Genomic DNA, 20737 nt, shown 5'->3' with positions numbered 1-20737 from the left:
GTAAATATCCGAATCGGGGTCCTCGTCGTAACGAATTTTACAGGTGGCGATCGACGGCGGCTCGTCGACGCGGAATCGCAGCACGGCCTGGCTCGTTTACGAGCTTAATAATCCGTCAGAATTGATCGCGTCTCGCTCCTCGACAAGAGGCCCGCTCTATTATTTCTCGTGACAAAAAAAAAAAACGAGGAAAACGCGCGCACAGATTTGACTCGCTGCACTATCACCCCGCGGCTATCGAATTCGTCTGTTCCTCGTTTATCCGCCGTAAACATCGCTCATTACGTTAAACATTTGTCGCAAACATTGTTAATCGTATTTATTCGCGCGTCGTAAATATTGTTCGATATGTATATATCAAATATTTAACGTAAGTACTGTAAATGTTTGTAACAAATATCCGTTTAACGCTTCCGCGGATAGTGGAATTAATTAATGGTAATTAACGTTGGATCCGTTCGCGCGTCCCTTAGCTTCCCGAGACACCTCGTCTCACGGCTGAGACTCTCGAAAACAGCGAACGTCATTGAATCAATAATCCTTACGTACCAGTGGACGACCGTCTTCTAATTTTCACGGTGGCTAAGTAAATCTTGACGTTCTACTTGTTCCTCGCGCGGAACAGCTACGAGAAGAGCGCGACGGGGGAAAAGAAGCGTTCGCGTAAAATGGAGGAATGAAATTAAAGTCAACCCTTCGGACGGTACAGCTGCTTCCACGCTTGCGTTTCTCAAAAAAATACAAAAGAAGAAACAGTCCGTGAAGTACGACTTCTTGGCCGACCAATTCGTCCAGCGAGAACTACACGATCAAGATTGCAAATGACACCCCAAATTGCGACGCGAGCCTGGAATATCTACATCACCCCCTGCCCTATGAAATTCCTCGCGTTTAATTAATTATGAGCCAGCAGTAAAGCTGGCGAACGATCCCTCCGCTTCCTGCCGACCATTCGACGCTCGAATTCGCAAAATCCGTAACGGGGCGCATCGCGCGTCGGTATCGCGGCGAAAAATCGTGACACGGCCTATCTGCGACGCGATAATCGAGCACTCGACGATACTCTAACCCTCTACCCCTCGCAAACAGCCTGCAATGGCGTCATTCGAGGGAATAATTCAACGAGTATCCCATTTTTCTGTTTCGCCACGAAAGGAAACCGAGAGGAACAAACGCGTCTGTTCAAAAATCTAAAAACGAGCTTCGTTTCCAGAAACTTTTCTAACAGTCAGCCGCGCGTTATCCAATTCGCTCGCTGAGGCGACGGTTTAATTAACGAAAAAGTAGCCGTTAAGAGGAACGAAAACTGGAGCATCGGAAGGGCAATCTCCTTGGCGGCCGCACCGCGGCTACCCCTATGGTTCGCGTTATTTTGAATAAGGAACGAGACGGGATCCGGGTAATCCATTTTCGTCGCCGCGGTCCCCGGGGATACTCTATGGAATTAGAGTACCCGGAAGCCTCCCTGGCGGCCCTGTCTTCCTCGGCCCTGCTGGATACAGCTGCGCGACGTTTCCACGCGCCGACCATCGGGTGGTGGTGCGGCAGCCCCTGTCGCGAGGCCGCCCGCGAGCGTAATATCTTAAAACACCGCCTCCTCTCCAACTGACGTGGGGAACGGTACCGATATCATGACGGATTACAAGGAGAATTGCGGCTGGCGTGAGTGTATCCACCGCGAGGGCGCAGATGCTTAGAGCGCGCAGCTCCAGAAGAGGGTTGGACGATACTGAAAAAGTTCATCCGGGTTCGTCGACCGGCTTTCCGTCTAGAATCAACGATCAGAGATCGATTTCTCGACTGTCGTAGAGGTAACTTTGCGACTGATCGATCGCTGGAGTGTAATTATTGTATACTCGTCTGCAAAGGTGGTAATTAGTAGTGGATAACAATGGCAGCAGAATAGAGGCAGACGTTTACAGTGATAAAAAAAAATAGACTGCGATAACAGAGGTATCTGATCGATTACTCCTGGCTGCGTCGAGCAGCGGCAATCGAGTTACAAGGGATACCCGCGGCAGGGCGGAAAAATGATCCCCGATATCGGGGGAGGGGATTTCGTTAAACTAAATCGGATTTACGGGCGCCTGGAAAATTTGCCAATCACACGGCTCGTTAATGAAAGTCTACCGGGGCGGGTGTTTATACTGGCGCGGCTCGAGGCACGGCAGGGTAAACGTCTTACCGTGGGAGGCTGTAATATCGCGGGGGATGATACCGGGATTAGCAGCTGCCTTCGCGAGGTGGAGCGCGCGTAGTGTATTACGCCTCAGCCGGTTCGCTGGCGAACGGCTGTTGGCCCTGGGAAAGTTAAACGCGACGATATTAGAGGATCGTATCCGCTCGATCCTACGGGATAGGTCAGGAATTGGAAATCCGTCGTTGGGGATCTCGCGAGAACCAGATTGCCTCGAATTAAGAGGCAGCCTTTAAGCTCGTCGATCGAGCGGCGTACCGCGAGATTCATCGCATTTCCTATTCCGTTTTCCACGTCTTCCTCTCGTCTCGTATCGTCGTAACAGATTTATCTCGGTCATGTTGATCGAGATCGTTTGGAGGGATGGTAGATAAGCAGTCTCTGAAACAGTCGAAATAAATAAATTAACCCTACGGACGATACCCTTAACTTTGCTTCTGAAGTATCAAATTATGCGAACGTTTAAGTATTCCAAAGTATCTCGGGGGGGAAAAGGAGAATCGAAAGATAGAACTCCGGACGGGTAACAATAGAAGCGGAAATAAACTTTTTAATACGTTTAACTTTGGCCCGGTTGTCCATTGACGCCAAGGCCTAGCCGAGTGATTCAGCCGTCGAGAAGAACGCCCGTGGCGGAGACTTGAAATTTTTTAATTAAAGTCATAGCCGACCGCAACTTTTTGTCCAACTACCCGAGCTGCTACCACCCTCGAGCCCCGCCCCGTGCTTCGCGCCCATGAACGCGGTTACCAGGCTATTGTGGCCGTCTCGTCGTGAATCGTTTAGCGACTACAAACGGTGCGCGCACTGAATTTACAGCGGGAGCGGAAAAAAGGGGATGCGGAGAACGCGATGGTGGCCGAGGAGAAAAGGTGCGCGAGCCGCACCGGCTGTCCGCTCGATCGAAACTTTTCGAAAGTGCGTGGGAGAAAGTGGCTGTTTCCCCGTGGCGTTTATATGGGATCCCACGGTGGTCGCGTTTTAATTAAAATTCCCGCCGCGTGGCGGAAAGAAACGGCGGAAATTAGCCGGAAAGCCGAGTTAATCTTCGCCGCTCGAAGCCAGTTGCCCGCGGGCGCTTTCGACAGGGGCCATTCGCGCGATATTTAGTAATTAGCCAAAGAAATATACGGGGGCACGGGCGCGACAAAAGGCGGGAATTCATGCGGACTTAACCCAATTCGCTGTCGAGCCGTAAAAACCGGCCGAGCCACCCTCCGGCCCCGCCGTCGGGGAAGCCAGGCAATGCCCTTTTAATTAGAAACGGACACGGGCAAGAAGCGAGGTGGCACGAATGTCTGAATTTACGTTAAACGACTGGCTGACGTCGGCTCCCCGACTTTCTGTCCGAATTTCTAAAGGAACCCTCGTCGCGTAAATCTGGCCCCTCTTCTGCGAGTCAAGCGCGCGTGCAGAAAAAAGGGCTGGATCTTGTTATGATTGTACCGCGCCGTGGTTTGTTGGACTATAAGCGCCCCGACGGACCTCGTCGTCTTTCCTTCCCCCCCTTTCTTCCCCCGCGACGTCCATTCAAGAGTATTCCCTCTCATTCCCTTAATCTTTACAGGGGTAAACCGTTATTGGATTGATGGCAGAATCTGCATGCTGACGTGGAAGAACGCTGTTCAGCCCGCGAGCTAACCTTCCGCTCGCGGAAGGAAGTCGTAAAAGCTGTTCCGTTCCGAATCTTCTTAGAAACCGTTTTCTTTTTTTCATTTACGTAGAGAAGCCCTTTGTGCTCTTTGCGCTCTCTCTCTCTCTCTCTCTCTCTCTCTCTCTCTCCCTCTCTCTTAACTACCCCATAAATTCATAAACATCCGCGATTTAATAATCACGCGAACTCGATAAAGAATGCAGATCGTCCCACCCCAGCGATACGCTAATTGCAAGAGTAAAGACGTCCCCGGTCGAGCGCTCGATTTTAAACCGTCGTTCCCGCTCGTAATTAAAAGAAGAGGAAACAAGCCCCGGTTAATTGCAAACCGAAGCGGCGGGGAACCGTGGCGGCAAGAACCTCTCTATAATTCCTCCGGTTGTCCCCGTAGGAGGAAAGAACGAGAGTAAGGGGCGGTCGTAAAGGAAGACGGCGCGAGAGAAATGGACTGTCCGTGGGGCTGCGGAGGGTGGCTCGAAGGGGGTAGCGTGGCTCGAACCGAGAAAAAGCACGGTGCCACGGTGCGATTTATATAAATTCATGGCCGATCCGAACGAGCTCGCCCCAGGCTGGAGGTGGTCGTGTAATCGAACATCGGTGATGATCCTTATCGTTTGTCTTTGCAGAGGCTTACGTGAACCTGGGGGCGGCGCTGGCCTCGGTCGGACGAGGGACAGAGGCGGCTGCGGTTTTGCGGACCGGCGCATCCTTGGACGGTTCCGGTCTCAAGGACAAACGGGCTCACGAGGCGGCGAGGGTGCAGGCGCTGCTCCAATTAGGCGCCCTCTACGCCGATCAGGGCAGATTACAAAGGGCGCTGGCCGCGTACAGGGAGGCGCTCCACGCGCTACCGGATCACTATCCACCTCAGGTCAGTTCACCTTACCGCTTGTTACTCGATTTACGAACGCCGCCGGCCACTTGCGACCGCATCGCAGGATTCCCTTTGACGAATCGCTCTCGCGCTACGGATCGATTCGTGCGAGAAGCGGTTTACACCGAGGGCGAGCTTTAAGCGGGGACCCGGATACCTCCTCGCGGCTCGTAACGCGGCTACCGGGGAACAAACTTCTTCGCGTGTTGGAGAACGGAGAAAACTGACCGGTTGGCCTCGAGGTCACCTGTACGGGACTGAAACACCCGCAGTTACCGTTTACCATTGAAAACAGAATCAGTTTCGTATAGGTAAAAGAGGATAGGAACCGTCGTGTTTTCCGTCTGCAGGAGACAATAATGGACTGGCTTTCGACGCACGACTGTACTTTGGGAACAGTGAAACGTTTCTGCGGGCTTCGCGGGCTCCCAGTTGGAACTTTGTTCAGATTACTAGAAGCTTAAACTGTATACTGGCGGAGTATCTTAAGCTCTTAAAAATATTGTTCAAATCCTGCATCGTTTGATACTGTGGCTTCTGTAACTACTCGTGGGAGAGCGTAGCTTCCCGTGGGTAATTACGAGCGTCGTTATTTAACATTTCGAAGAGTTTGCCGTGGTAGAAGAAATTTGAATATCGAGTGTACGCACTCGTTCGTCGTAATTGAAGGCTGACACGTTTCGCAATTATCCACGCCACGCGCAATCGATCGGAGAAAGATACGTCCGCTGGGGTGGACGGAGAGGCGTTCGGGGGTTGCGTTCGTAAAATTATAATTCGTTTAGCATCGATCCGGCGGCGATATGATGTTTTGATTGTAACATTATCGCGGGCTTCTTCATTAAATCGAATTAGTAACCACGCGCACGATCGCGCGCGGAGGAATGTTTGCCTGTATGAATTGCAATTTTCGTAATTACCCGTCTGTGGAAAACACGCGAGGATAACGTAGCTCTGGCTAATTAAATTCGCCAAGTATCGATCGGCGACCCAAAAGTGCCGCGAACTCTATAACCGTTTTTCGAATGAGCCCAAGCAGCGGTCTCTCGTTTGCGAGCGACGAATGCAATTGTACCGTTGGACGCAAGAAACGGGGTTGAAGCCCTTTACGAAACCTTTTCCTGTAGAACGAGTAAACCGCTTTCCCGTTATTCTCTTACAAGCATGCATTTAAAATTTCATTAGACCCTCATATTAAACCAGAGAAACGTAACTCTGAATTAATTCGACGATTGATTAATTGCTGTTATAACGAGGGAATTGGAGAGCGGAAATGTTTAATTTTTAAACGCAACGTTATATATGAATGATATTAAAGTGGATAATGCTTAGAGACGTTCCCTTGGAAACTTATTCTTGGCACGAAGCTACTTCCTGCATCTAACAGCGCAATTAACGTTTTATCGACGCGCGAGAAAAACTGGAGAACGCTGGTTCCGGTTGGATACGGAAAAGCACCGCGGTCGGCGTTGTTTGCATCGCTGAAATGGAGAAAGGGAGCGAGAGAAAGAGAGAGAGAGAGAGAGAGAAGCGTAGCGCGTATGTAAGCCCGCCGCAAATATGATTTTCAGTCGCCCCGTAAACCAAAATTAAAAATTTTAAGCTCGCCGTAATCCCGCGCGGTGTTTTCTCTCGTCCATTTCCGCGCTCAACTCGACTTCTATTCCGCAGCGGGGGGAAAAAAAATGATGGAAAAAAGTAACTACCGACGCGTTTAACTCTTTCAATTTTCATTTAATCTACTGCGAATTTCCGCGCGGAAGCCTCCGTAGAAATCCTTGCGATCTCGCGATCCTTCAAATACTTCCTTCGCTCGGTTGGTAGCCGTTGGTTAATGCGGGCAGAAACTATTTTGGGGTAAAATGGAACAGGGTAAGCTCTATAGGACGCAGTCACTGCAAGGGACAAGGTTTTCGAACTGTTTTGGCGTTTCCTCTTGTTCCAATTCCTAAAAAGTTTCGCTTCTTCCGTGACTTTCTGTTCTTCTTCCGCTCCGATACATTTTAACATCGGAGTGATATATATTTTTATCGATCAATCAAGAATTCCAGCGAAATTAATAGCCATGACGCACGAACATTGTACCATTGTAAAAGATCCAATTCTGTTTCACTGCGTCAGCATAGATTTTCGAAATCGTCGGAAAACTTTGGAGATGTAAGTTTGCTCTGGTTTACGTCGCTGTAAATTACAGAATTATTCCATACCGTGGAAGCACGAGCAACCCTTTCAAGCCTCGTAGAAGGCTGGCACGCGATCAATCCAGAAGTGATTCTCGACCTTCCCATCGGTCGCTGCTCCGTCACAGCTCTTAATTGCTTTCCAAGGTTACTCCAACCGCGAACAGTAATTCGACGCTCGATCATCGTCTCCTGCCGCCATGACGCCTTGTCAAAATTGCATCCCTTCCGTACAAGCACGCGTTTCTCTTTCTCCGTGAAGTTCTACAATTTCGAAAATTGTAAAGTCTACCCTTTTCCATCAGCAGCACGCAAACGTTTCGATAAATCCGAAATATATGGTTCACAATACACCCTTCGATCGTATCAACGAATGTTTCTTCATTGTAAGACAAAATTATTCGGCTCGCTTTGCTCGAACGGTTAGCACGTTCGATGAAATTGAAATCGAAACGGACAATGTAAATTACAATTTGGCTTCGTCACTGGCTGAATGGTAATTTATACCTATTGTTCAACGCGCTTTCAATTGAATAAATCGTTGTCCAACCGAAACGAACCGTTTCACCTTTAATGGCCTCAATCGAATTAAAATGATTTCAATAGTCTGAATAATAGAAAAAGAAAGCCATTAGCGATTCGATCGAGCAAATTGTTCGATTAAATTATTTACACACTTGCAGCCGAACGTCAAACACACGAACAGGGCGTTTACAGTTGCGCCCGTCGCAGGGCGTGTTCGAAACGGGTTGGAACAAAAATCCGACAAACTTCTCGACAACGGTCGTATACCAGTCACACTGGTCCCACACTCGAACGAACTTCACCCGAATTTCCTCGATCGTACCCACGCCCCCGGTTTCCACCCTATCGAGCGCGATCCCGACGCGCGGGTCAGCTTTTTTTCCCAGCCGGGAAACGCGCGTCGAACTTTTTAGGCGACGAGGCGACAACAACGCAACGACCAGCTCTTCGCGCCTGACTTCGACCAAGAAGAGAGAAGTTTGCATTTTTACGAGACGCCCCACACCCTCGAGCTCCGTCCTGTCGTTACACCCTTTCCCAACCCCCGTCCCAGTTCCGTGCGGAGAGGAACCTGGGCGCAGCCAGTGCTGGCACACCGCGCTCGCTACGTGCTCGAAGCGTGGCCCCGCGTTTTGTTCGACGCGTCGCCGTGGAATTCCTGCGCGCGACAATTTATACGAAAAGTATTTCTCGGTTCTCCGCGGTGCTGCGCGCACGCGGGGGCGGAACGTCTCGCGGACGCGCCAAGAAAACGGGATTCGAGCCCTCGAGGGGGTGGTTGCCGCGTATCCGGTGGCTTTCGACGTGTTTCGGCCTCGTTAGAGCGACGTGCCCGCCGCGAAAAGAATTCCCTCGTAAATATCCTCTGCCCCTGTTCTCGCCCCGTTCCGGGACATTTCTCTCCCGGTTTGTGGGGCGAGAACCGCCCTGGATCTGTCTTCTTTCGAGCCGTTAAACGCGCACGGGTTCGCGCCGCCGCTCGAAACGAGGGGGGTAGCGCCCGGTTGTTTGCGTATGGAAATTAGGCTTTATTTAATGCAGTTAATTATGTCGCTCGTTCCGAGCCAACAATGACTGAGCTCGAAAATCACCATTTTAACCGGGCCAGAACGGGGTTAAACGTTTTGAGTTATTATAATTTCGCGAGAACGGTGCGCATTGAAATGCGCAAATTGGTAGAATGAAATAGTGTGTACCGAGACGAGGATATTATAATCGCGTTGTTTGGCGCTATGAATTCTCAAGAATCGTTTTTCCCATAATTCCCGCACAACGACAATCATAACATCCGAGATTGCTATTTGCCGCGCGATCAATCGCAGCGTTTCGAATCGTTACGAAGTAGATTATGAATATTTGCGATGAACTCGTTAAAGAAATGGAAATTGAACAAGAATTCGCTTCATTCGCTCAACAAAATTTCACTCTTAGAAAGATAGAAACTGTGGAAAGGAGAAGAGAAAGAGGAGGAAGATCGCCTCGCGCGGGCGGTTTTGATTAATCCGCGAGCACTTCCGGGGAACAATCGCGGCGGCGCGCCAGGTGCGTGTAATTTTCACGGCGATCGAATCGTCCGCTATAAAGTGTACCCGCGAAACGGGGACCGCGTTTCGCGAATTCCGTGTACAGACCGCCGGCGAAACGTATCGCCGATGAATTTCGATGCAAATGCCGGGAAATTTCTAGTTAAACGGTATTAATAATTTATTGCCGCGCGGCCATTCGGAATTTTAAGAAGCGGCCGACGATCCAACAACCTGGCCCTTTTTATTATTCACAGCGTATTGGTTTTATCATGAGCATGCTACATTACACGCAGTCCACCCCCGCGAGTCTGTTCCCCACCCCTAACGTCACGGACTCGCGTCGTCTCGCCCATTTTGTACGATCGCGCGATACAACCGCGTAAATTATGAACCGCCCTGCAGAAAGACACGTTCGTAAAACGCGACCATGTAACAACAGTGCTTTCGGATTCCAACTCTTTCACTGTGAATTTTCTTCGAGTTAAAACTCAATCGCATCGCGACTCTCCTACTGGCAGACACCATCATCGTCTCATTGCAACCCTCGAGGTTTCGACGATCGCAGAAGATCACGCTGGCACGCTACCAAGGGAACTTTTCACCTCGCCTTGTTGATCCGCCTAATTGATTAAACCCTTCCAGCCGACACGGTGGAATCCGAAATATTTGATATCGGGGCAAATTGAAATTCCTACGGCTCTGAACCTTTTTGCATCCGAGCGCTCGACGCCTGACGACAAACCCGCCACCCCTCGCTCGCGACGCCCGATCGACGAGCGTTAAGTTCCGTTACGCCGGCTCGTTCCCCGAGATTGCGACGAAGAATCCGCCGACTCTGGTCGCCGTCGAGTTCGAAAGATCGTGGAATCCTCCTCTCTCTCTCCTCGATCTTCCGTCCCGATGGTAGGAATTTTTCGGTCAGTGAAACCGTCGTACGACGAGAAGGGGTCGCGACGCGTTATAATCGACCGGCTGTCGTTCCCGTGAAATTGCTACGAAGAATTCGCCCGGGGTAGGGTTCCCTGATCCCGATGCATTTTCAAGTGGAGATCGAAGGAATTCCGCGGCCAAGGTCCGTCGTACGGAGAGGGGTGGAGGCCAGGACACGGCTGGACCGTGCGATAACGTCGTCGAGCTTGGGATTCACGGTCGTCCGGGGCGACGAGATACCCTCTCGAATCGTAACTTTAAATTGGCCGCCGGAGTGATATCGGTGGCTTACGCGAACAGCATCGCGGACGGCCTTTTTCTGGGCACACCCGCCCGACCCTCCTTTTTTGCTACCACCCTTGTCCGCCCCGTTCGAGTTATTATACCACGGGTCGAGGCGGTAAAAACTTTCCGCCGCTCCCGCTGTAACTAGTTGTAACGTCTACTTTGCGTTACGGGGGAATTATGCGAAGGCGGATGAACTCGCTTTTGAAATTAGCGCTGGCCGAACGTCTCGTCCTTTTTTGCCGGGCGTCGTTGTACAATTCTTTTTACATTACCTTAAATTCGAATACTTTCTCGGCCCGCGGACGGCTGATGAGCTTACTTCTCGGCAATTTGAATATCGCTTTTCCAATATCGAGAACGAATCGAATTATCGAGTGGAATAGATTGCGCGGGCAAAATATGAAATAATTACAGGCGATGGACGATGTAGATCGAATGGAAGAGCGTAAAGAAACGCGAGTCGAAAGGTGTGGAATTTTGACAGAAGCGTTTTCACGTCGGGTTGGAAGATTCTGTAGAGGGTGGAAATAGTAGAGGCGTGGCTGTCCGAGGGTTAACAAGGCAGATAACGGCGCCAAATAATTGAATTCACGACAAATGATCCGTGGGCAGGTCTGAGGTAGCTCGATACTCGGTGGCCGCTGTTTAATATCGTGTTTATCGTAGCTGGCGCAAAAAAGGAAGGTAAACGAAAATCGCCAGCCGTGTCGTGACGCTTTTTATCGCGCGTGACGTGACTGTATACGCTGCTCGTTACATATGTTAACCCCTTCCAGCGTATCACGTGCCTCGGATCATTAAATTGAACGTAATTTACGTTTCGCAGAAGTTCACCGATAAACGCGATCGTTCAGCCTACGCGACTCGAGGCGAGCCTAAGAATTAATGCCCGCTCTTAACCCTTAACCCTCGACTGCAAGTGTAAATATAGACATAATTCTGCTCTCGCGAATATCGTAAAACGTATCGATCGTCTTGCTAATCTTCGATAAAGAATTCGTGTGTACTCTGGTCAATTGTTACTTGCGTATTCCTTAAAATTTAACATTACTTCGTCGCGTCTAAAAAAAAAAAGTTTCTCTCACAAGTTCGCGGTTACTGTTTCGTCAGGACATTCAAAGTTTAACATCAATCTTTGAAACACGATTTACCCTGGCCCCCGTCGCAGTCCGTTCGTCTCCATCCGTCGCAATTGGCACTAACATCGTCAACCGCCCGCTTGGCTGGTTGAACGCCGGCTGTTTCATAACTCATTACCGCGAATTTAATTTATCACCGCATTCGTTCGCACTTAGCCGGTGCAATTAGTCGTTCCTTTGTAATTTATCGCTATTTAGTCGCCGGGGGATTTATCGTCGCGCTTCCAGCCGGGCCCGGGATGGAAGTTGGAATGTATTACGAATCCGGAAACGGAGTGTGGGCGCGGACAGAAGCATGCAGACGAGAAGAAACAGAAAAAAAGGAGGGAAAAGAAAAACAAGACGAGAGAGAACGAGAAGGAACAGAGAAAATCGTGGCTCGAAGGGAACTCCCTTTTAATGAACGTCAAAAAATGTCGAGCATTGTCCGCGCGGTAATTCAATGAACGGAGGCCAACCCCCGGTGATTTAAGCGCCGCGGACTGGCGCTGGTTCCTCGCTAGAAGTAAATTACTCCGTTTCTCTGGCGCGCGAATCGAACCGTGGAGGAACGAGGCGAGCGAAAAGAGAAAGCCAGACGAAGGAGACGAACCGCGCGCACGGGGGTTGCGGGTTGGGGGTGGACAAACGAAACAAGCGGAGGACAGAGCGGAGACATCGTTAGAGAATCGACCGAGTGTTTTTCAGGATCGTGCGACGGAGTCATCGGAGAAATGTGAGAAGAGGAACGAGAGAAGGCGGCGGAGGAGGGTTGGCGGGGAAGGAGGAAGAAAGGCCTCTGTGAACAAACGTCGACGACAATCACGGATCATGATAATGAGACAATGGAGAGACAGAGGGTGCCTCGCACAGACGCGAACTATCGAGCGCGGTTTCTGGAACGACGGAAAAGAGACCTGGCCCTCGACGAACGCCTGCACCCGGCTCCCGCTATCTATTATGCGCTCGTGCACTCGTAATTATGCGCCTCGCTTCTCGGGGATCGCAAAGAATTCCGCGACCGCGCAGACAGCCGGCGTTGCACCGTTCCGTCTGCAGCTTTCGCCGAGACCTTCTTTCATTTCGAGGCACCCAACGCCCCCGCGACTCTTCTGCTCGTTGCCGTGCTCTCGCTTCGGATAATAAATGTCCCGAAATGTCCTCGTGACTCGTCGACGAGGTCGTTGCGACGAGTCGAAACTGACGCGGTCTACCTTGTCTCCGTGTAGAATTGTCTCTGAACGAGTTCGCGCGTTCGTAGTTGCGGTGAGAACGGTTAAACGAATAACGGATAACGAAGTAGCAGGAATATGCGTAGCGTGTTAGAGAGCAATTGGTGATAAATGATTTCTAGGACTTCCGAATCCTAGCAAGAGATCCGTGATTAATAACTTTAACGTTCCGCAGTGAATAAGGAAGTTTGTGTAAGCTCGGATTAGCGGAACAGATGTCAGAGCGATTGGGTTCTCCGATTGATTCCACGGTACATTGGTAGAGTCGCTGGGAACTTCTTCGACTTCGTTTCCCTCCCGCTGATACCGATAAGTCATTCAGGATGTTCGACGAACTTGGCGGGTGTAATATGAAGAGTGGTGTATAAATAGAATTGCCAGGAATTAATTCTTTTATCACGGAAACTGAAAATCTGTTTACGAAGAATTGAATTTCCCTAGCTATATATCTCTCGCAGTGTATGTGAATAAATAATATTATCGAATAATCACTCTAGCCGTGCAAGTGATTAAATAACTTATTATATTCAAACGATGCGATAAATAATTCCTCTAATTCGTTAATGGGTTACGTTAATCCGTAAATGGAATTGTAGTTACTTTTGCCGATATCAAAGGAATTAATCCAAACCGTTCATCAAAGACCGTATTTTCCACCCCTTTCTGATGCCGCCTTCAATTACCGGCAGCGAAGTTGGCGACCCTCCGCAAGTAGCCGCGAGGCGAGCAAGTTTCCAGAAAATCGTCGGCTAAGAAAATATTAATAATCGGAAAGTTTCGTCCCCCTTTTTCATTTACCCCTGCGACGCGTATTGGTACGCGTCGCGGCGCGGAACGATGCGTGACACGCGTCGGTTTCGTTAATCGACCGACCCTACGGTATCCCTCTCAATCTTCCCCCCGTAATCGTTCAATAAAAATGAAGGCCGGGAATCATTATCGCCGTTCGTCTTCTGTTTGCTTCCTCTACCCTTCGTTCGCGAGAAATTCGATGTTGTTCCATTAGGGAGGGACTTCGATCGAGCTCCGTGAAAGGGGATCAACAAATACCTACGGGATTGCGTTTAATTGCTTCGGAATCGGGGTCGCCTAATTGATCGACGTTGATACGAAGACTCGGGGATGATGGTTGCGAATTATTTGTCAGCCTTGGATCGATACTGGTTTAGAAATCTGCTATTTTACGTATAGAAAAGCGTAGTAAGAAAATTACCAATCATTTAATCATACCAATCCAGTTTCAAAAGCATCGTATATCGTGAAACTTTAAGAATAAGTATACTCGCAATATTTCTTAACTCCGTAACATCGATCGTACATCGAGAATATTACCCGAGCTCCCGATCGACTGGTTCTTTTGTCCGAAGAAGAAAAAAAAAAGAAGAAAAGAATGGCCAGTCGTTTTATGCGTCGTTTTAATAACAGAGCCGCTTTGTCTCGCGCTGTTTGAGTGGCTAATTAGGTGCTTGCAACCCTCCCCAGCCGACACACAATGCCGCTCGAGGTAATTTCGCGGCTCCCTCCACCCTTCCCATTTTCCATCTTTTCTCCGGCCACCCTTCCTTCCTTGATCTTCCCTCCGCGCTACACGCGCGTATACCCTCCAATCTCCATTCTACTCGGTCCTCCCGTCGACGTCGGAGACCACGACGAACCCAGCTCCACCCTCCCGTCCTCGGATTCCGTCCCGTTTCGTAATTTCATGAGGAACGCGACCTTCCATCCCACTCCTGCCGCGCAACCCTCCCCCATTACCTCGTAGATTCGTCGAGGGCTCGTCAGATCCTCCCGAAATTCCTTTTTCCGCTTCGCGTATTCCGGCTCGATCCTCATGGCGAGCATGGGACCGCGAGATTCACTTTTTCCGCTGTTCCATTCTGATTGACGCCGAAATGGGGGTGGGAGGAGATGTTTCTGGAATCGAGGGAGAAATTTATATGCGCCTGGTGCACGTGTGCGTATAGAAAGGTGGTCTTTAACTTATGATCCTGCCCACGATTCTTCTTCTCTGCTGTAGCCTGAAAATTTCGTAGTTTACATATATATGTATCGATGCATGCGCCATATGCTGAGTAAGCGACCTCGAAAACCACCCCCATCGAACGATGATTTGAATGCAGAGCTACGGTCAGTAAGAGAAGAGAGTCTCGTGGCAAAGGTAAATCCGTGCACCATCTTTTAAACTCGTCGGTTTAAGAACGACTGGATCTACTTACGCGTGACTTGACCGCAATTATCCCGCGACTCTCGCAAATGAAACGAAAAATTGGATTGTTTAAACGAAACACGCAACGAACGATAATGAGGGAAACGGGACCGTTTCCCTCGCCGGTTTCGAAGAGACAGTCGTCGTAAAGCACGAAACGAGCGATGGTCGTTGAAAACTCGAAAGTGCACTCCGGCTGGCGAACGACCATCCCAGAAAATATCAACACGATTTCCCTCGCAAATGATCGTCCGCGACAAGTTTAATGGCTAGACAGATGAGAATGGACGTTCCTCGTGATCGGACATTTGTGAAATTTCCAATCCGCCCGAAATGCGAATAGCCTCGCCGCTTTTCAACCGTACACGGGAATTTTCCTAGTATCGTCATTATGCGGGGATTTACTCGATATCGAAAAAGTCTGGCGGAATAACCGATGCAGTGGCGATTAAAATGCGACCAGGAGGGGGAGCGCTGATTTTGCGCTGGAACATTCTACCGAACGTTCCAACGTTGGCCTGGCAAGAACATAAAAAAAAAGACAAAATACAACACCGTGAAACTTGCAAATTATATTTGTAGGAGATACCAATGAATTTTCGCATTATCGAATTAATATTAATCGATACTTAATTTATGCTGGAACTCCAGCGATCGTTCTACCCTGACGCATTCCACGTCTCACGAGCTAGTAACGCAATTCCTCACGCAGCGTCCAAGAGTCGCTTAAAATCGCGAGAGAAGCTTTTGAATTACACGGCCCACTTCCAGACACGTCTCTAACCGCGACACACCCCGTATCCCGCTCGCGCGAGGTTTTTCTGTGCAATTTTAATTTTAACGCGAACCATTCGCCGACAGAAGCTGCGCTGGCCACCGTGGCGGCGCACTTTAATCTTCCAGAAGAACCGGTCCATTGTACCGGTCCCGCGGTCCCGTATCTTTTTTCTCCGCCCCTGTCCTCCCTCGTCACCGCGCCACCGCCCCCGCGGGACTTTCGCGCGGACGAAAGACCGAAGGGACGCGAACAGAGGAGAACCGTGGCGAAAGAGGAAGAATGGGGACGAGCTCGTTTCGTGACCGACTCGTCCCGCCACCTGCGCGAATTAAGCACTCGTGCTTTTTTACGCGACCGCGTCACCCTTTGTCCGTGGCTTTGCGATTCCCACGCGTGAATTCCACAGAGACGCTTTCGAGGCGACGCGAACGGTTCGAGGACAGCGTCGAAGCTTTTGGGGGTGTCGCGGTCTTGTCTTCTTCTTTCTTCGACCGCGAAAGACTGCTCTAGAAACGCTCGTGTGTGGACGTTTCGCGAATCACCAGCGCAGAGGAACTTGGCATGCTTCTAAGTAATGAAATCGTAACCACGAACGCGGGTGCTGTTCTACTCCACCAACCCCTTCTACGCTTTGAGGTGGATGCTTATTACGCGGCGCCGTCCAGGGTCTTTCACCCGCGAACTTCCTCTTGTTCGACGGCGAAATTCTTCGGGATTCAATGGAACCGGTGGAGGAAATGGGACGGCCTTCGTTTAAATGGACAGCTCGAATCCTTATCGCGGTGGAAGGGGCTCGGGCTGGCTTTTGTTCGGGCTGCTTGGGGTTGAGTTTGCGCTTTAATTGACGTTCGGATCCCGTCGGCTGCGAGTTCATTCTGCGATTGTTGTTAACGAATTTTCGACAAACGTGAACAGTGCGATTGGTTTTAACTAACGGCTAAATTAAGGTGTTGCTACGATTCAAATTGCAGTACTGAAGAACTACACATCTTTTGTTTCAAAGAGCAGACTTTTTCTAAATTACAAAAAGTGCCAAGAACCAATTCGCAGTGGCCAGTCACAGCTGTCGAACCTTCAAACTTCCATCAACTCATACTTCCTTCATCCATCCGTTTCACCCGCCTCTGATTAAGACCGTTCATATCCATTACTACGTTAACTCGATCGACAGCTGGTTCCATGATCGCGACAAAAAGTTGGAACCATACTTGTACGTCATTTGCACCCACAACTGGTGAAAATTGTGAAAGTTTGCCGGTGCGTCACGTGGCCATCGAACGCGGACGGGTCAAGCCGCGACGGATAAAAAAGTCGAGAGAACCGGTCACGAAGATTGTCGCGAGCCAGCCCCGGGCACCATCTTGCGGATTAGTTTAGCCGCGTCTGAACGAGGGAAAAATAATCGCAGCCCCGTGTTCTCCCCGTAGGATATCTTCCCTCGGCCATAAAACCATAATTTCGTTCCCTTCGTCTCTCGTTCGTTCCGCGTTTATACCGTCGCTCGCTCGGTTCAGCCCGGCGTCCGCTCTTCTCCTCAAACTGAAAACAATTCCGGGCGATTCAATTTCCTTCCCCGTTGCAATTGAACCAACGAGAGGGAGATAAAAATCATTCCGCGGCCGGGGGGAATTTAATTTCGCGGGGAAACGATGCTCAAAGTATCGCGATACTTAAGAATCCGAGCTAGCCAGGTGTGCCGGCGTGGAATCACGGGTGAAACGGGATCGTTGCCCGCGGAGAGCCATGGAGATGGTATCTCGAAGCTCGTTGCTCGTAACGAATTTCCTGTTCCCTTCGGTCCTGCTTCCGTTCCCTCGTCAACGAAGCCTCGAGAATCGATTAGTAACCGAATACACCGCGGCTGCTACCGCGCGTTCGAATCATTTTTCCTGGGCCAACCTGGGGGAGAACCCTTTCACAGAACCCAGAATCCCGCGTCTCGTGGTTTCAGGGAAACGAGTGGCGAGAGTCGGATCGAGAAACGGGATTCAATCACTCGAATGGTCAGTTTTGATTCCCGCCAAAGGGGATGCCACGTTGCGCACCACGGCCAGCTCGATACGTCGGCCAAGTCATAACCGAAACGGAAGCCACAGAACTATCCAAGAAACCATAGCCGCGAGAGATCGTTTACATAGTTGGTTAAATGCTCGATTGTGACGTTAAAAGTAGTCCGAGCGGGAATTTCTCTAAACCGTGCGGCGTTGGTTATTGATTTCTCGTCAGGCGAGGGACCGGTTGAATTAGAGCGAAGAAGTCGTGGCGGGGGTGGTCCTGTCGGGGGATGAAAGGTCGCGAGCACTCGGAGGACGGTCGAGGTTCGTGGATCGTGCGAAAATGGACGCACTGGGGACGATCGAAGAAGAAACGGAGGGCGAAGGGGGACGCGAAGGTTGCCGGGGACCAGGAGAAATTTAGTTCCCGAAACGAGGGTCTAATCGCTGCTGCGATATCTCTCAGGACTTTACGATGTCGTCCGTGTACACGGATGTATGGTCACGCTTGTAGAAACGTGCACACGTCCGCGCGTACAGTCAACCGCGAAAGTTTACGTACACAACGCCAAGTGGGAAGGAAAGATTGCTGAAACGTGACACGGTGGAACGTAATAATTTTGTAAAAATTAATTGCGCGTTACTTAACAGTGGGAGTATGAATTTTTCTTCGATCCAGCTATATCGACTGCAATAATAAAAATAACAGAACGTATGCATAGCCGTATAAACACCAACCATTTTTCCTCGCCATTTTACCTCTCAAATTTCCGATGTTAAAAATAGTAATAACGGTTTTGGACATTTTATAAACGTCGATCGATTTATCAGTGGAAATTGAACGAATTCTGAAGATACTGGAGCGATTTCATAAAAGTCTATTTCTCCTTTCAACGTCGCTATATTAAATCGGCAAAATTTGTTGTCACAATCGCGTCTACGTTTCATCGGATCCTTCGTACATTTCGGGATAATTTCATTCTTTCACCATCGTGCGACCAATTCATTTTCCACGAATTCTTTTCAACGACGCCCGTGAAGCGACCCATAAAACCCTGCCCTCCTTTTCTTTAATACTACAAATGTCGAAGGCGATCCGTCGAATTTTGTAACGGGGTTGTACCTAAGCAAACTTACACGAAGATAGTGGGGCTGGCGTTTGGACGGGCACAAAAGGAGAGGAGCACGTGAGGAGATCGTGCAGAGTCACGGGGGCGAAGGGATAGAGAGATACACTAACATTTCGCGAGATCGTACGTGGGGGTGTGGTGGTGAAACATCACGAGCAAGATTGCAGCGGAGTTTCGCCAGTTTCCAATGTTTTATCGCGATGACCCACGGTCGCGTATCCCCCCAGCAGAGGCTGGCTGGTCGGTGGCGTGGAAAATCAGGCGAAACTTTGGAATAATACGCCAAGAGAGAGGTCCCTGCCTCCCCTTCGACCCTTCTCGTCTTCCTCCAGCGTTGGGCACGGGAAAAACGATTATCGAAGATCCGTGATTCTCGAACGAGGGACGAGCGTACCGTCGTGGCGTGGAATTTGATGGGTGATTTTCAGGGCTCGGTTATTTCCCGCACGGGGGACGAACGACGAAAGTGTTGGGCGAGCGTCGTCGATTCGAATCGACTTCAGCGAAGATTAAACGTACGGGCGGGGTGAAGAATATTTGGATCGCGGGGGCGCGCGGAGGAACCAATCCACTCAACGACGAAACTGAGAACAACGGTCTTAAAGTTTAATGGTTTTAACTAATTCTGAACTATTACGATGAACACGGGAACGGCGCGATGCCAATCTTCGCGCGCTATTGTTTCTAAGCGTAGCCTAGCATATTGTTAGCATATTGTTTCTATTAGAATATTCATGGATCGCCGCTTTTATGCAAAACAAGAACCGTAGAAACTTCGAAATGGGAGCATTTTGCGCTCGCTCACGGGGAGGGAAGAACGATCCGTTAAATGGATTGCTAGAAATTCTATTTTTAATTGCAACTGATGCGTTCAAGTTTACAGAAGAGAGAACGAAATCAATTACAGTCGTGTCCCAAGTTGCATATCGCTGACACGAAATTGTATCGTATCAGAGAGGGATGGATTCCAAACAGATTCCATATTTTTAGTTTACGATGCACCTGGAATATCTATTATCGTAGTGCAATCTTTGCGATAAGCTGCTCTCTTCGTTTCATGTCCTACGAGAATAAATTCTTCATCTATCCTCCTTCGGATAATATCCTCTCTACCTTTCTTCCTGTGATATCCTATTCTTTCTGTCCGGAAAAGAGCAAAACTGTACGAGACCGCTGTCATCCCTCCGCAACCCCTTGTAACTTTAAAGCCACAAACCTATACTTACATCTGCACTTTATATATATATCTCCGCCATTCTTCGATCGATTTGTAACGAGTTGTCCAACCACGGTCAGCTGTGATTCTGTTTCTCGAACAAGTTCAGCGAGTCGATCTCGCGACGAGAATGAAATCGAGAACGGTCGCTAGGCTCGAAACGCGCCTTCTTCGGAAGAAAGGAAACGGGACGCGTCTCGAGGACGCGATCGATTAACGTCCGTGACAATTCGCTGGTCGTTCGCGGGCTTCCTCCGCGACCTCGTTCCGCTCCCATTTTCTCCGCGGCTGCGGGACCAAGGCTTTTCCCACCGCGAGATCTCGCCCCGTCCGGCGGCGGGGATGATTTACGAGCGCCGCTGATAATTACTTTGGTTGCGTTAATTTCGCGAGTCTGATTAAAACGTCGCGGTGAATCGGATAGCGGAGGACAAACGGGTCGGAAAAAATCGTCTGCCAGCCGCAGATAGCCCGCCCTTACCTACGTATTCACGGGCTAATCTAGATTCTCTCGCTGAATTTTTAAGTGGATTCTCTCCGGTTCTCCTGGTCCCCCCCTCGCATACATATGTATTACACGTACGCGCGCGAAATTCGCCGTGGCAAGTTTCAGACAATTTTTCGAGTATCACCGTCCGCGCCGCGAGGTTCGCACAGGTATTTTCCTCTCCCTCGCGAATTTCCAGCTCCCAATTTATAATTCGGAAACAACGCGCGGGCCCGCCTCTGTCTGCGCGCCGTGCCTCGAGCTAAACGAAGCGTCGCGAAAAATCGCGTACGATCGCGAAACGAACGTGAAATGCCCAAAGCAGATCGAATGAAAGACAATCAGCGAGAGATTAATCGGACAGTCGGCCTGTTTCGACGAGTGCTCTCGCGAATATAATCG

At 49.9% G+C, this 20737-nt stretch overlaps 1 protein-coding gene across 2 annotated transcripts in view; it reads left to right on the top strand.

Annotated features, from left to right (window-relative positions):
* Tmtc2 (Transmembrane O-mannosyltransferase targeting cadherins 2) overlaps positions 1-20737 on the top strand; it is a 186863-nt gene that overhangs the window by 152476 nt on the left and 13650 nt on the right. For both annotated transcript variants that reach the window (XM_076909866.1, XM_076909865.1), the window contains exon 7: positions 4478-4722. In XM_076909866.1, coding sequence (XP_076765981.1) covers positions 4478-4722 — 245 coding nt within the window. The remainder of the gene's footprint in view (positions 1-4477; positions 4723-20737) is intronic.

Source organism: Xylocopa sonorina, chromosome 2, assembly GCF_050948175.1.
Source record: "Xylocopa sonorina isolate GNS202 chromosome 2, iyXylSono1_principal, whole genome shotgun sequence".
NCBI classification, from domain to species: domain Eukaryota; kingdom Metazoa; phylum Arthropoda; class Insecta; order Hymenoptera; family Apidae; genus Xylocopa; species Xylocopa sonorina.
This window is presented reverse-complemented; position numbering and strand designations above follow the sequence as displayed.